This window comes from Episyrphus balteatus, chromosome 4, assembly GCF_945859705.1.
Source record: "Episyrphus balteatus chromosome 4, idEpiBalt1.1, whole genome shotgun sequence".
Taxonomy (NCBI): Eukaryota; Metazoa; Arthropoda; class Insecta; order Diptera; family Syrphidae; genus Episyrphus; species Episyrphus balteatus.
In genome coordinates, this window is record NC_079137.1 from 6,768,513 (window position 1) to 6,786,406 (window position 17,894).

At 29.4% G+C, this 17,894-nt stretch overlaps 1 protein-coding gene across 3 annotated transcripts in view; it reads right to left on the bottom strand.

Moving 5' to 3' along the window:
- LOC129920243 (protein obstructor-E) overlaps positions 1 to 17,894 on the bottom strand; it is a 108,947-nt gene that overhangs the window by 27,053 nt on the left and 64,000 nt on the right. The window contains exon 1 of one of the 3 annotated variants that reach the window (XM_056001504.1): positions 3,846 to 4,013. The exons of the other annotated variants lie outside the window; for them this stretch is intronic. Within the exon in view, the coding sequence (XP_055857479.1) occupies positions 3,846 to 3,885 (40 nt within the window). The 5' untranslated portion in view covers positions 3,886 to 4,013. Of the gene's footprint in view, positions 1 to 3,845; positions 4,014 to 17,894 lie in introns of those variants that run through there. 3 annotated transcript variants of the gene reach the window in all.

Consider the following 17,894-nt stretch of genomic DNA (forward strand, 5'->3'; position numbering starts at 1 on the left):
TGTTGATGACGAGAGTAATTAACAACTTGGACACGTGTACGTACTCGTGTATAGCCAAGCCAGGCAGCAAAGCCAGGGACGACAAACCATTCCAATTTCCGTCCAGAGAGCAACCATCAGCCAGCGCAGTGTCCAGGAGTTACACATACATATATTTGATGTAGTACACTACGACAGAGCACGAATTTGACCGGACGGACGACGGACGGCGGAGGTAGGAGTTATAAGGAAGTGTATATTCACATATCACACAGGGATTGTTGTTAACTGTGGTTGTGTACGAGTAGTTCTGTAGTTGACTATTCTCTGTCTGGGTTCGGTTCTGGTTGGGCTTTTTTGGTTCACGGATGCGGTTGGTCATGATGATGCTCTCGATGATTGACTACAACTCATGGTAGAAACCTACTTTATGAGCAATTAGACAAATGTGGTTTTGCAGAGTGGTCTGTATGTGAATTAATCACAAGTTGTTTGATTGAATACGTTTTTGATATATGTCATCCGGCTACTGGTTTGTGTGTGTATTGTGTTGGTGTTTTGTCAATCTTAAGTAGCACGTCAACAAGACGACAAAATTCAAGACATTTTTATTTCAATGGGATGGACTGTGATTTTTTTGTTTTTTGCTAAGACATGGTCCTTGGGTTTTGAGAAAAACGGTAATTTGTCTTGAGAATGTCAAACATATGTACGAAAGCTGTTGAAAGTTTATTGGGTCAAGGATTTTTCGACAAGTGCGTAAAAAGGAAAAAAAAAACTATTAATGAGAATCTCAAGGTTTCAAATCAAGGACCACAAAATCAATTTTTTTTAACTGAGTCAAACGAATTTTTAATGGATCTCTTCAAATTAATTATATTTATCAAAAATCTATAAAAAAAAAAAAAAAATACTATAGAGTAAGTATGTCAAATATGGCCCACGTGTAGGTAATATGGTCAGTCACTGTTTTTTTTTTTTCAAACTAAAAACCAGAAACAAATAAAAAATACAACCAATTCCGATGAAAGATTAGGCGGAAGGAGGAGGAGCTGCTGTAAATGTATGGTTTTATTTTAAAAACTTTTAAAAGTGGGCCACATTAGCCGCACATCACAAAAATGAGAATATCACAAAAACGTGTTGTGATAGAATTTTTTTTTTTTGACTTTAGATACTAGCTCATCACACAAAAACCTTTAAAAAAAATTAATTTTGTTCTTATAAAATAAACGTTGTTTACCAGTGTAATCGATCAGGGCAGAAAAATAGAAAGAATATTAAAAGGTTTTAAAACGATATAAATTTTATTGAAACACGATTTGAAAGGGCCGTGTTTCTTTAAAATAATAAAGTCATTATTGAATTTTTTTACCGTTATTATTAACAGAGCTATTTACGCCAACATGAGTGAAGGTACATAAAAGCAAGCCTTTTTATACCTAAAAAAGGATAAAAAAGATAATAAAAAAAAAGTTAAGGGGCTCATACGTCTCTGCGTTTCGAAATATGAATTTTTGAAAAACACCTACTTATTTTGGGGTATTTTGGGTGAGTTTTTATTTTTTTAAATTTTTTGTAGCATTCAAAAAATCTCAAGCTTATAGAATATGTAGTCTATGACTATGCGCATACATGTGCAAAAAATTGGTATTTCAAAATGGTTTTTGACCGATTAACAGGAAAAACAAGTTTTTTTGTCCCAAGTTTTTTGACCTTTTTTAACTGTTTTTTATTTTTATCTTTTTTTCTTCAACAAATAAATAAAAAATATATATATTGTAGATACATAAATAAGCAGGACTATATCTGTGCCAAATTTCAATCAATTTTGTAGTCACAATTTTGAGATAACGATAAAATAAAGTTTTATTATTCAACAGGTTCTATCTTTTGATCTAAAGCAAATACAAATTTGATTTAACTTTATTGAGCATCCTGATGATGTTACCTTTCATTTGGTATATCACACATTACTGTACATTCACTATAAACTACACATTGTTAAATTAAAAAACTTGCGAAATACCTCAAAACACCTGTGGACATCTGTTGACCATGAAGTTCCATGTGGGAAGTTCCGTAATCTCAGTTTGGAATTTCGACATGGTTGGCTTTAAAAAATTCTAACTTTTTTTCTAGGCATCGCAAAAATAAGATTGAAAAGTCATATGAAAGGTAAAATTATAAGCTTTTGCATGACATAAAATTTTGTATAGGTTGTCTAAAAAAAATTGAGCGTGAGAACATAAAATTATATGTTTTTTTTTATTATAATAGGTTGTGATATCAAAAAAATGAATTTTTGGGTGATGGAAATGATTTTTTTACTTTTTTCATTACAAATCATTTTAATACTTTTTGCGCATTGTAAAAATTTAAAAATGGTTTTATTATTTAGCTTTTTAATGGTATAATTTTTTTTGTAAGCTTTTAAAATAAAAAAATTAATATAATGAGAAAAGAAAAAAAGTAATTTTTTTTTTAGCTTTTTCTTGTAAATTGTGATTGTTTGAAATAAATAAAGGCTTCAATTATCACGTAAAATCATCGTCCGTAAACCAGCTTTACAGACAACAACCTCTTTTTTTGTAATTTTTTGAAATTTTTTGTTGGTTTTACATTTTGATTTTATTAGTTTTTACAAAATGGCATACCAACTTTATTTTTATATTTTTTTCAAAACATCATTTAAAAAAATAAATATTTTTTTTTACAAAAGAGCTTTTTGGATTTTCAAAATAACTTTTCTAAAAATGCTACCTCAAGTTGTTTTCTATTTTCGGAGCTTAAATTCAACTAAGAAGCATTTTCTTTACTTTAAAAAAACGAATTTTATATAATTTTTTTAAAATATATCAACCAAATGGAACTAACTTTTATTATTTCTTTTAGAGCATTTTTAAGTTTTATTATTATTGTTTGTCAGATATCACATTTCAGTTTTTAAGCAAAAAAAACAAAAAAAACTTTGTGGTTCTTGATATTTACTGGCATTTCGTCACATCACAATCAATATATCATGAAAGATTTTGTCTTTAGCCCCAGGTTATAAAAAAACAACTTTTTAATTTCCCGATTGTGATTATGATTACACTCGCAAAAAACTATAAAAAGTGATTGACCTTGAACTAAATACTTCTTATCAAAAAAAAAATACCACAAAGCAATATAATTAAAAACGAAAAGTTCCATAAATTTGCTAAAATAAAATTTCTTTATAAACAACAGCAAAACACACCTTACTGTTTGCCTGATGTCCATCCATCCACACGTTTTAAAACAAGTTTCGTTATATAAAATTGCCAACAACACACACAACAGAAATTTTCATATTCGACAACAGTTATTGCATTGACATTGTAAAACCCGATTGAATAACATAAGTTCTGCATTAGTGTCTTAAAGTCGGTATGAACAAATATATCACTCTGAGTGTCTGTCGATATGATTCAGTGTGTGCAATGGTGATCGATTAGAGAGATATTGCACCTACAACATGCAACACAATAGATTCCATAAAACTCAAACCACACAAAGCAAGAAATGCAAGCTTATTGATCATATATTTAATTTGCATTAATTTTAAAATGGAAAATTGTCACGATTTTATTAAAAACACTTTCACTTTTAAGGTCATTTCATCATAAAAAAAAAAATATTACTCATACACCCCATTGTACCATGCCGCTTAACTTTAAAAAAAAAAGTCCACAAAAAAAAAACAAAAACTTGTTTTAAATGTTGGCATAACCTGTTGACATTTCGAAGTAATCCAATGGTCAATTAAAATTTTTGACTTTTAATCCAGAAATAGCGCGCTTCTTTTAAAAAGATAATCCAAAGAAGAATGAAAAAAAACTTACCTATTATCAGAAATAGAACAATTATCCTTGTCATGGTCATTTTGCCCGTCTTATCTCTTTTATAAGACTCTTCTCGAACAAAAAAAACAGAAAAAAAAACTACTTAAACTTTCGACTGCACTTCCGTCTTTTTGAGATTGTCTTGCCTTGTGCGAGCTGTGCAGTAACAATTAATCGACTAGGAGATCTAGAAGATTGTTTCGTTTTTAAATATCTTTTTTTTTTTTCTTTTGTTTTATTTTGTATGTTCCGCCAGAGAGTTGTTGGCTAGCTGAATGCGTGGTATAATCTTTTTTTGAGAGAGACTTTTTTTTCTTTAAGCTGTGTAAAAACTCTCTGCACTCTAAAGTCTTATGGTTTATGTTTGAGCCATGTTTTGTTATAGTCTGAGCGATAAGGTTGCTATATTTCTTTTAATTCTCATGTCTTTTTTAGTTTTACAAAAATATAAAAGAACGAAAAAACAAACATTTCATTAATCTTGATATACTCGAAATTTGAATTTAATTCGAAGAAGTTCCTGATGGTGACCCAAATTAACAATATTAAGGGGAAAATATAGACATTGGCAGGTTAGATAAGGTTTTTTTTTATACTTTATTACATTCTTAAATGTATTTCTATTCAACATAAAAACATTTTGCGCAGCAAATACAATATTTCTATTACGATTCGTACTTTTTTTCACTAATTAAGACTTAGGGTATGTTCGATATACAGTGGTTTTTATTTAGTTTAATGTTTACTAAATTACATTAGAACAGACGAATTCTTTTAGATCAAATCTAGTGACTTAAAAACAAAATATAGGGGCTAAATGGCTGCCCTTAGAGATGCCCCACTGAAATTTCACTGCACCATGCATTATTGAAATAAGAGAATCTTGATAGGGTCCCGTTAAAAAGGCAATATCAGACAACGTTACAACACGAAGTTAGAAGAGAGATACTACGTGCAAAAACTTCTGATAGGTACAAGCATAATATAAAAATACCAGCATTCAGTTGACCTAAGAAATGGAACAATACAAAACCGGGAGACTTGCAGCCGATCTCTGAGGTCAACCCGACGAACCCCACAGGTTGATCACTAGTGTACTAATATATTAGTGTAGAACAAGTACATGGTAAGAACACCAAAAGTTTGTTTTTTCTTAATTTTCTTTTACAAAATTTTATTTTTAAATTTTAAAGAAGATCTGTATGGATAAGAATTTAATTTTCTATGTAAAACTACTTAAATAAAATAAAAAGGTTTGGAAAATGTTAAAAAGCGAGCGTTTTTTAAGGTTTGGACCTTTTTTTAGTATTTTGCAAATTTGTAAAATCATCGTTTCGCAAAATATGCTTCTTATTTGATTACTTACTTACTTTGTCAATTTTTTTTATATTAAATTTTTTGTTTGATAAATTAATAAATTTATGGCCAATTTTTCAACAGTCAGTTAAACAGTCAGTTAGTACTTATTCTCCTGATAGAGAAAAAATCATTTTTTCAACAGGCAGATATAGCTTATTCCTATGAATAAAACTATCTGCTTCTTTCAGAGACGAATAAAAATTATTCTAAGGAAAAATATCAATAAAAATACTGTGTCAATTGTCAAAGCTGCTTTGAAATAATTTTGACAAAGAATACAGAGGAACACAAGAAAACAAAAACAATTATAAATAAAAAAGACGTTTAGTTTTGAATATTATTGAATTTGACAATTTTTTTTTTTGTTATTCTGTAGAATAAATTATTTTTGATTGAAAAATTCAATGTTGTTATCCGATTGTTTATAAGCCTGATAAATTTATTCGTCGAACAGTTAACTGACTGTTTATTAGAAGATGGAAAAATCGGCTCTTAGAAATATTAAAAAACGTTTTTAATGTCAAATATTTTCGAAATGTAAAATATTTTCGAAAAATAATTAAAAATTTTAATTTGTCAAATGAAAACAAATTTTCAAAAAATTGAATGAATCCGTTGCCTGCGTTGCGTCAATCAATCCGTTAAAGTTGAAGGATGGGACAGAAAGGGGTGACCCAAAGAATACGTCGTATGACGGATTGCTTTTTGACAGCTCACTTCAACTTCCAAGGTGTGTTCGATATTTAGTCGTTGAATGTGCACTAATAAAGTTCTGATGCAAAAAATTGTAAACTTATTATCGTTGTTCTTTTTTTTAATAAAATAAAATGTGCGACTTGATTTCATGTAGGCACTTGCTCTTCAGTTAAGCCTGAACTACATAGAAACACAAAGTGAAAAAAGTACAAAAAAGTTTCTAATTTTTCAAATAATTTTAATGGAGATGGCACATTTTTGGGCCCAGTGTGTTCACTAACGAAATGGGTATCAAATGAAAGGTGACGGTAAGCACATTACGTGGGTAAAATATTTTCAAATTCGTTAGTGGGATTTTGGAGATATTTGAGTTTGAAGTTTCGGATTTCAAAATCAAGATTTCAGCTATTTTTTTGAAAAATTAATCGTAGAATGCGTAGAAAGGACTTTTTAGATTGGAAATTAGTTAATCTTTCTTTTTCTAGTACATCATTTTTCTCTAGGAGTTATACTTTCAGAGTAACAGAACCGCAAAGTATCTCATTCTCAGTAATTCCGCACTTAACTCTAAGGGTTGTTTAAAATATTTAAAATATCATAAAACACACAATTTTCGGTAGTGTAACTCTGAAATTATAACTCCTAGAGAAAAATGATGTACTAGAAAAAGAAAGATTAACTAATTTCCAATCTAAAAAGTCTTTTTTAGTTTTCTGTCCCACCAGTCGTTCTCGAGATATTGAGACATATGCGTTTTTCAAAATGGCGGTCGCCCCACAAGACCAAACAATACGCAATCTGAGATTTGTACTTGGGATAAACCCCTCTTCAATACTGCATTCAAACTTAGCTGACGTCATAGCTTTTTCCAGATTTTTCCCCATTGACTGAACTATAGTTTCTATTCTTATTATTTAATAGGCATATTTCAGCGCGTTTTTGTGTATTTTGCTTATTATAAGGTTTTTGTATGTTTTAAAGAACTATTTTATATATAGAATTAAAGGTAACACATTAAGCTATCGAAAAATTGCAAAAAAAAGTGCATGTCACCACTAAATATTTTGATATTTCGATGTGCCAAATGCCTCGCTTAAAAAAATCACCTTTTGAGAAGTAAATACCTAATATGTATTATTTTTTTTTAATAAAGAAAAAAACTTTTGATACAGATTTATAGACAAGAGAAATACCTTTCATTTGATACCAATATTATTTCTGTACACCCATTATTACGCATTCTACGATTAATTGTTCGAAAAATTAGCTGAAATCTTGATTGTGAAATCCGAAACTTCAAACTCAAATATCTCCAAAACCCCACTAACGAATTTGAAAATATTTTACCCACGTAATGTGCTTACCGTCACCTTTCATTTGATACCCATTTCGTTAGTGAACACACTGGGCCCAAGCTCCATAGAAAAATGTGCCATCTCCTTTAAATGTCACATCAATAAAATTGTTTTTGTTATTTTGTACTTTTGTTTACTTTTTATACTTATTTGACTTTGTGTTTCGATGTAGTTTTAGCTTTACAAACCGTTTTTAATAACAGATGAGTTGTAGGCGTATGACTTTGGCATTGTAAAATTGAACTCTACAAAAGAATTTAGATATTTAATTCATATATATTATTCAATATATCATTTTTTTATTTCAATTTTTTCACAAATGAACAATGAAAATTCATAAAATCGGAGATAAAAAAGACCACAGTTCTTTGTTCTGAAACTCCCCGGTGTACACTCAGAAGAAAATTGAACTGATCTATTGTTCACAACCAATGTCAAAGGATACGACGGATGAAAAAGTAGAAAGTTTGGCTACTTCTTCCGTCAAATCCGTCGGCCTCCGTCCGATCCGTCGCTTATGGGTCGCTTCCCATAAGAACGTGTGTATTTTATAGAACTGTTAAAAACTTCGACGCAACGGATTCTATGGGTTGGGCTCTTGAGAAAAAGAATTTTGACCCGCTCCCAAGTTTTTCTATTGTTAATTGCTTTTTTAGGTACCGGAAAAAAAAAACGATAAAAAAAATTAATTTTTAAAAACCATATCTTGAAACGTATCCACTCTAATTTATTTATTTATTCATTTATTTGTTTCAACGTTTATTTTTGGTATGCCAAATTTATTATTCATTTTTTTTTAATTTTTTTTTTTTTTTTGTGTACTTATTTTGGAGATCAAAATAATTAAAGAAGTTGTTTTTAATTCATCTTTTTACAAAGAAATTTATGTTTCTCATATTTATTTTAATTTTTTTTAAACATTTTACAAAGCGCCCAGAGATATATATAGCCACTTCGCTAAAAAGACAATTTAAGATTAAATTTTAATTCAAGGTGATTTTTTAAGTAAAGTTTGATTGCAAAATGATGAATTTTTTAACAAATAAAATTAAACTTTGCATAGTCGGACACAAAATTTATGAAAAACAGTAATTGTTCGAAATTCAATATTTGACTTCCAACATTTTTTCTCTGACTATTAAGCTTGATTTGATGTTTTCCCTGTTTTCCCAATTGCAATTCCCCAAACAACTGCATAAAACTATACACAATTCTCTTGCTCTTGGACTTTGATGAAGACGAAGAGTGAAGTATCTCAAGAGAGAAATACTTTATACTTTATTTATAATGTACTTATGCATGGTTGCTACTTGAGAAAAAAAAATAATAATACAAAAATAAATTTTAAAGTTCATCAAACTTTTATGATAAATTAAAGTTCGTCGAACTTTTATGAGTATGTTTTTTTTTGAAATTGTTAACATATGGTAATAACTTAGAAAACACTATTCATGAGGGAGTCGTGGAATGTTATAAAAATACGATATTATACTTTATTGATTTTTAAAGAATTTTTTATCATATAAATTTTAAGCTGAAATGTGTTCTGTCTTTTTTTTTGTTTATTATGTTTTTTTATGAATATATTAAAGAATGGTTGATAAATTATAAAAATTCAATCATCTTGGGGGTCGTCAAATTATAATTTCAAGAAGTAAGGAATAACAAAGTTTTTAAACTCTCTGTAGCAATGAATAAAAAAATATACTTTCTTAAGAAACACCCTAATATCTTTTAAAATAACTCAATAAAAACATTTAAAATCAAATAAAAAAATAGACCTTGTTTGGAAACAAAAAACATAAGTAATTCGCAGAAGAATTTTTTTTTTATATTTATATTTTTAACCAAAGTGGTAACCATGTTTCCTCTTGGCTTAAATGGGCCTCACTCGCTCTCTTGCTGGCATTATTTCTGGTTTTTGCGATATCCAAAGCCTCTCGTGAAGGTAACTTGTTTTTTTTTTTTGCTGCTGTTTGATGTGATTATGAGTGAAACGTTGTAGGTGGCTTTTTTGCATGAACTAGCTGACTGGCTTGGCTCATATTGATATGACAACTTGTTTTGAAGATGGTAACAAACAACAACTGGTAAGACACTTCATTTGCTTACCAAACAAAAAGAAATAAAATTAAAATACAAAAAAAAAAAAAACTTGTTGGCTAGATAGTTTGGTTAATTGTATTGCAATTTAATTTTTAAATCTCTATTTGAGTATCCAGAAATAAAATAAACAACTATAAAGCATTTCATTTATTTAACTATTACTCATAATAATGCACTGAGTTTCAATAAAATAATTCCAAATAGATGTTTTGTCATTTTTGGATTTTATTTTAGATTAAAATAGATGTACAAGTTAGGTACCTCTGCCTTAGGGCAGATTTTGTATTTGTTAAAATATCAATTTTTGAGATTTTAATTGAGAGTGACATTATCATTCGTGATTGTCTTTTTGATAGATTTAGCCTACGGCATAGAAAGTTTAAAATGTATTTTTAAAATGAATCGTAATTCTAGGAAAAGAATTCTTTGCAAACAAAAATTAATATTATTTTTATGTTATTGACTGAGTTGACAAAACCACAAATCAGTAGTAAGGGGACTTTAAAAGACAACTACTGAATTTTACCGCAACAGTTTGTAAATATTTTTAATGGCTATAAAGTGATTTTACTAGTTGATGTTAATTGTTAACCAAAAACAATTCAATAACAAAACTTGAGAAATTCGTGGAATGTACATAAAGAACTCATATTGTTTTTCATAAACCAATTTATTGACTTAACTAGGTCAACTTGTCAATTTTACCAGAAGAACTTATTGATATAACTTTAATAATTAGTCAGTTTACCTGCATTAAGCGTTAAGACAATTACGAAATCTTGCATATTTGACTTTGAAAGTTCACAGATTTTGTAAAAACTGTTCATGGATTTTACCAGACCCACTTATTAATTTTATCAAAAATGTTGTTGATTCAATCGTAGTAATCTTTCGGAAATCAAACGAGTTGATCAAATAAATAAAAATACCTGAATGGAATGCTAACATCAAAATTCATTGAAGTGGGAAAACTGATCAATTTTACCAGATGAACTTGTTATTGTAACTAAGAAAACTAGTAAATTTTTACCAAAGAACTCCATCGACGTAATTGAAGCAATATTAACTTACTCTATTTTAAAAGGGCCACTAGTAAAATAACCAGATCAATCTCTTTTCAAGGGTATCTACACCGATTCAAACAGATTAATTTTTTAGTTTAAGAGCATTGAATAGGTAATTTAAATCGATGTATTTGTGAGTTTCTGAACAGGTCCAAGTTTCTGTTAGGTCTATACAGCTTATCGTTGAATGTTCTACTGATGTATACTGGAACCAAGATTACTCACGGTTAAAAATTTTGGAGTATTTTTTAATACTTTTTGGTTTACCTACCAGAAATGTATTAAAATTTAATACATGACAAATATTAAAATTTTTTAGTTAATACAAAATGTATTAAAATTTAATATAGTTGTATTAAAAGATAATACAGTTTATATTAGAATTAATTACCAAATTTATTAAATTTCAAGTACCTACTGCATATTAAAATTTAATCTCTTTATATTTTAACTAATAAGAATTTTATTAAAAGATAGTACAAAAATATTTCAATTCAATACCAAATGTATTTAAAGTTAATAAAATGTATTCTTTTTCAAAATTAATTATACTGAAAATAAATATTAATCATAAATAATATAATAATGGTGATATTATAGTACAGGTAAAATAGTACATAAAATCAAGAAATAAAAAAAAAATTGTTACACTCATGAAACTTGGCAAAAAATTTGCTTTTGGGATAAGAACCAAGTACAAAAAAAGTCTATAAAAAAAAGTTGGGTGGAAGGGTGTTTTTTCGCGGACAAGAGGGAGGGGGTGAAGGTCAAAAACATACTGTAAAAAATTGTTTGTCAAATATCATCATATGACACATGTTTTCAAGGTATTTTTTGATGCTGAATCTAATGACACAAAAATAAAGCCAATACGATTGCTCTAAGAAAAGTAATTTCCGATTAAAACCAGGGTGCTTGTTTTTTGACCTCAACAGGTAAAATATAACCGAAACCCATGTGAAAAACATGCTACACTGACAAAATTTGGGATGAAGGTTTAAGATAAAACAGGGACAGGTTTTTAAAAATATTTTGGGTGAAAGGGTGTTTTTTTGATAGGTTAAGTTGTGTGTGAGAAAGGTATCATAACAGCTAACTTATATTTTATTAATTTTTAAAACTTGGTGAAATAGTTTTGGTTGGTATAAGAATTAAGAATCTATAAAGTGTACAAAATTATCTTGAGTGAAAGGGTTTTTTTTTTTAAGAAATGATGAAATTCGGAACTAGTACCACAAAAACTAGGAAAAAATTATTACACCAATGAAAATTGGTAAAAATGTTTCATTTATAACAGAAACCAAGAACCCGAAAAGTCTATAAAAATATTTTAGGTTAAAGGGTGTTTTTTTGGGAAATAGGGAAAAATCCGCGATAAGTCTGATAAAAGCAATGGTATAAATGGTACAGTTACGAAATTCATTAAATATGTTCTCTTTCCCATGGGAATTACGAATAATGTAAGTCTATGCATTTTTTTTATGTGAAAGGGTGTTTTTTTTAGAAGTAAGGAAAATATGGGTATATTTGAAAAAGTGTGTAATACTAGAGTAATATTAGTGGTACCCTATTGAAATTTAGCAATTATGTTACTTTTAAGATAAGAAACAAGAATATAAAGTGTCTATAAAAATATCATGGTTATTAGGGTGTTTTTTTTAGTGAAAACAAAAATGATGGGTCACCCTAATGAAATTTGGTAAAAACATTGATTTTGGGATCGAAAGCAAGAATAAAGAGTTTTCATAAAAAAAATTTTGGTGAAAGGGTTTTTTTTTCGAAGAGACAGTAAAATTTGTAATTGGTCCCATAAAGCTAATGATTCGCGTAAAACGTGTAAGAACTTATCTATAAATGTTTAATTTGTCATAAAAACCATAAATAAAATGAATTATTGGCTTTTTGGGACCAATTGCAGATTTTACTTTCTCTTCGAAAAAAACACCCTTCCCAAAAGCAAACTTTTTGCCAAGTTTCATGAGTGTAACAATTTTTTTCTTTTTTAAATGCCTATTTTACCTGTACTATTAATTAAAACCGATATTGTATTCAGAGAGCTGCTGAAAGTTATTGTAGTTATTAAAAACTTATTTTTTCAATGGAAAATTTGTCTTGATGAAAAAAGGTTCAACGAAGGTGAAAATGACTAGCTCTTTCTTCAGTCAGCTAGTTCCCTAGCTAAAAGTCTCCAGTTTCTTATAGATAAAACTGGTTGAGGCTTGAAATTGTTCAGCATTTGAGCACGCAACTTAAAATGGTGTCCCTTTCTGCCACGCTGCCTATTGAAATTGTGTTTATATATGTTTCACATGTCCTATATTTTATTTGTAGCTTTTTGATCAGGTCGAAGTTTCTGTAAGGCCCGTACAGCTTGCCGTTGAATCTTCAACTAATGCATAGTGGAACGAAAATTACTCGTATAAATTTTGTCTCACAGCACCTCAGAGGATTTTCAATCGGCATTGTCAATTCCGCTCCATTATATTGGATCGGCTGGATTAAGGTCTTGAACAGGGCTTTTTTGATTCATTAGGAAAGCTTAAAAATAGCTGCTCAAAAAAGAAAATATTGGTCAGGAGATTTGTTTGCCAAATTTAATGAACAATGCTCGGGGAAAAAAGGGCACTTTAAAATTAGATGATACCCACTTTAAATCCCACAACCTTAAAATATTAGGATTTCCGCTTAAAATAAGTGGAATCCGTTTAAATTCTGTTTCTGTTTAAATTAATTGGATTGCTTTTAAATTTGCACATTGAAGAAATTAAGAAGATTTGTCCGCTTAATTTAAGACGAAACTCATCTTGGCAAAAGAACCATGCAGAAATCCGCTTAATTTAATAAGGTATCCGCTTTTTTAACGATATAGGTACTATAGGACAAGTTTAAGATAGGTAAAAAAATCGAACTCAAGATAACAATTTTACATGACATTACGATGATGAAGAATGCCAAAAAAGTGGGTCCGGCAATTCTGTCCGTCTGTATGTTGCTCCAGCTACTGCCTAAACTATTCAAGTGATTTTGTTCAAACTTGGTAGTTAACAGTTTTGGGTGATTCCCTAGAGAACAAATTGAAATTTTTTTTTTTAGGACCAAAACTAACGGTACCTGTCATATAACGGAAATAGAAAACTAAATTTTTTTCAAAAACGGCTCTAACGATTTTGATTAAAATTTTTGAGTGTGGTATTACACATAAGAGCCAACTTTTTAAATAAAAAAAATATTTTTTGTACCGCTATTAACGGTACCTATCATTGAACGGTTTCTATGATTTATGAATATCTCGTTGAAGACCACCCCGATTTCAACGAAAATGTTTTATACAAAAGCGTAAGTAAAAGTAATTATAAAATTTTAGAAAATTTTCAAAAAACTAATTTTTGAATTTTTAAAAAATATTTCAAGTTTTTTTTTTTTTTTGAAAAATCAAATTTTTGAAAACCGGTTTATGAAAAAATTTAAAATTTCGTTTTTATGTGTAAATAAATTATTTCTTCAAAATGGCATACCAACTTTTTTTTTGAAAAATGTTAGAAAATTTTAATATATAAAAAATTATATTTAAAAAAAACGGCTCTAATGATTTTCGAAAGTTTTTTTCTAAAAATTCCTTTTTATACAAGAAGTAAATTGGCATACTTGGTTTCTTTGTGAAAGATCATTTAAAACGGTATTTAATTAATTACAAAAACAGATTTTATTTTTTTAATTTCTTGAAAATATCAAATTTTATATGTATTTTCTTAATTTTTTTTTAATAAAAGCTTTAATATTAGAGTCGTGCATTTTATTTTAGGTGGGCTTCTCAGAATTGTTTAATATCCAAAATTATGTGAATTAACATGGCATTAATGCGTGCTTTCACAAATAGGCGATTCAAAAGTGCGAAAATTCGCGAGGGCATCAATGCGAATATTCACGAATGCTTAAAATAGTGAATGTACTTTAAATACTTAATATGAGTGGCTCTCTCATAAAAACACAACCATTATGTTGCCAATAGTCTCCAAATACCATCTTAAATCTTTTCGTATTCAATGCCTGTCTGCCAAGCCAATTCTAGTAACATTGTAAACTCTTTAGAAAACAAAAAGCGTCATGAGCCATGCTTAAATCGGATTCCAAAAGATTATAGCCGCTTCCAAGTGAACCAACATAATATTATTCCCCCCAAAAACCTTTGGCCTGCTTTCATGCCAATAATAATTACCGCCTCTTCAACTTGAATTGTCTTTTGTCGATAAAGTCCTTAACAAATACTGCGTGTAATTGTATGCGAAAATACCTAACTTTATCCCCACAAAGGCAAAGCAAGACACATCGCAAAGCAACCATGATGAGGCTTCTTTTTTACTTCATTAAATTAATGAGTGTTTCTCTTCTGCTGTTGGGCTTTGTGTGTTCTGTTGTGTTTTGCAATGCAATGAATATGGGAATGTGAATACTAAAATGGCGGGCAATATATCTATCAATTTGTGGGAGAAAATGAATAATTTTAAGCCGATATAGAGTGTGTGGCAATGTAATTAATTTGCTATTATTCACGCACTCCAAAACCTCAATAATCCTCGTATTGACCATTAAACTTGTCTTTCAATTTGAAGCCCTTTGCTCCTATAAGTATACAACAAGAAAATATACATTCATTCTATGAGAGTGAGTAAAGCTGCATAACATAATGTCGATTGTATAGTAACCCCCTCGAGCATTGATGACCCACCAAAGAAGACGGAGAAATGAAGATGGTTACGAGACACGTAGCCACCACAAAATGCGTGTGGTTGTTGCATAGACGAAGGCGAAACCGAAGGAAGCTTATTGTTATTGAAGGAGCGTTTAATTACCCACGGTTTTGACTTTGATGCTTTGGCATTGCGAGGCATATCTCCTCCAAGTAGAAGCACGGGGAGCTATTTATCACCCGGATAATACGAATAGAAAAGAATGTGAGAAATGTTAAGGGCTGATATATTTGCCGTTACTGCTGCAAACTCATGTGTAGTATGCCCCGGTATGTTCTTGTTCCTATCCTCTCTACGTTTTGTATATGGCTTTGCTTAATTGCTTAATGGATTGTAAACCTCAAAAACTTTGAACACACTCACATATTTATACAGAGTCAATGTGTGTGAGGGTTCAATCTTATCCCCTTTTTGCCATCAAAATAGGATACGCTAGAGTGCGTTGCATACCATAAAATCATTTATATAAACTGCGGAAGGCCAATAAAAATGCTATCATTGTAACAGTGTGGGAGTGGGGGAGTCTGAGAGGGGGGCAGATACATTTTTGAACATGTTTAGAGTTTCTCCACACATAATCTCCTCCACTGTGAGTGAGTTTCTTTAACACTTGGAAGGAAGGAAACCGAAGTACCATTTTGGGGAGGCTGTTTTGTGTATAGCTTAGAAGATTTGTGGTGATTTTTCCATTTTTCTTTTTTTGAAGAAAAAAAAAAAAATCGTAGGCGAGAGATTGTACAGAATGGCGCCGAAGGAAGTGTTAAAGTAAAGTAGCAAGTAGCAGCAAAGCACTCCCAATAGACGATAGAGGGATTTGGTGGTTTATTTTCTTTAGTACAACTATTCGGCCTTTGTTGTTTTGTTAAATGCTATATTGGTCTAAGAAAAACGAAGAAGAAATGTGAAAATGAAAACGGGTTGTGTGTTGTTTTTTTTTTTCTGTAAATTCGTTGATTAAAGTGTCACTGGGCTACTCGAGTATAAAGTTTATTTCGAAATGGTTTTCTTCCATGGCTGGGTACCTTTTTCAAACCAACCAAAGCGGATATTTCAAATTCAAATATGTAAATAAAATGGCACATTTAATTGAGACAAACACACAAGTTTCAAGTACTTTAGTGGTCAAGCAATTTAAATAAATGGCACACATTTGTGGCACATAGTTAAAATGGTTTTAATATTAAGGTTTCTCAAGGACTTTAATGTGGTTCCGATTTTGTAAAAAAAAATATTATGAGGTACTTTAGTCTAATTTAAAAAAAATACTCCTAGAATGCTATTAAGAGCCACAAAAAACGGTCTTTCATTTTCATTTTCATTTCTCATTTCTCATTTCTCATTTCTCATTTCTCATTTCACATTTTCATTTCTCATTTTCATTTTCATTTTCATTTTCATTTTCATTTTCATTATCATTTTCATTTTCATTTTCATTTTCATTTTCATTTTCATTTTCATTTTCATTTTCATTTTCATTTTCATTTTCATTTACATTTTCATTTTCACTTTCACTTTCACTTTCACTTTCACTTTCACTTTCACTTTCATTTTCATTTCTCATTTTTATTTCTCATTTTCATTTTTATTTTCATTTCTCATTTTCATTTCTTATTTTCATTTCTTATTTTCATTTCTCATTTTCATTTCTCATTTTCATTTCTCATTTTCATTTCTCATTTTCATTTCTCATTTTCATTTTTATTTTCATTTCCATTTTCATTTTCATTTTCATTTATATTTACATTTACATTTTCACTTTCACTTTCATTTTCACTTTCACTTTCACTTTCATTTTCATTTCTCATTTTCACTTCTCATTTTCACTTCTCATTTTCACTTCTCATTTTCACTTCTCATTTTCATTTTCATTTTCATTTTTATTTTAATTTTCATTTTTATTTTAATTTTCATTTTTTCATTTTCATTTTCATTTTTTCATTTTCATTTTGCATTGACATTATTTATCAGTTCGATTTCCTTAAACAACTGACATCTAAATTTTACTTCTCCATGACTTGTCATTATTAAACTCAATTCACATACCAAAAAAGTCACAATACAATAAATTTTATTAAATAAGAGCTCTTAGTCCAAAAAATAAATCCTGATTCTTCGGATATCCCTTAACTATTTGAATTTTATTTAGCTTGAATTAATTTTCTTCTCCCCAAACAAACAAAGAAAAAACAAACAAAAAAAAAATACCTTTTTGGGGTACATAAACTACGTAAAACATAAACTTTAACATAAGAAACTTAACGAAGGAAAAAGAAGGAATAAAAGAGAGTCCTTTGGTCCTTTTTACTTAACAGATCGGATAGGAAAAAAAAAAAACAAAAAAAAAATATAGGTATTGACAACAAGTTTCTTTTTCTATATATGCCTCGTGTATAAACATAGATAAGTAGGTTGTCTTCTTTTGAACGTCATCTCTAATCATCCGGAACAAAGTGAACCAATAGTGCGGAAGTTGCTTCTACATCAGGAATGTCTGAATATAATATTTTTCAGAGAATCATTTTTTTTTTTTCTATGTGTTTTTGTGTCTGTCCGTTGTATTCGTATTCTTCTCAAGTGCTTTGTCAAGGAACTTTGCACAAAACAAAAGGTTGTATTTTTTTTGTAGTTCCTTGTTCAAAGACGTTACTTTTGGGAGGGGATTTGAATACACTTGTCACATCAAAAATGTATTTTATATAAAAAAAAAATAAAGTAAAGGTT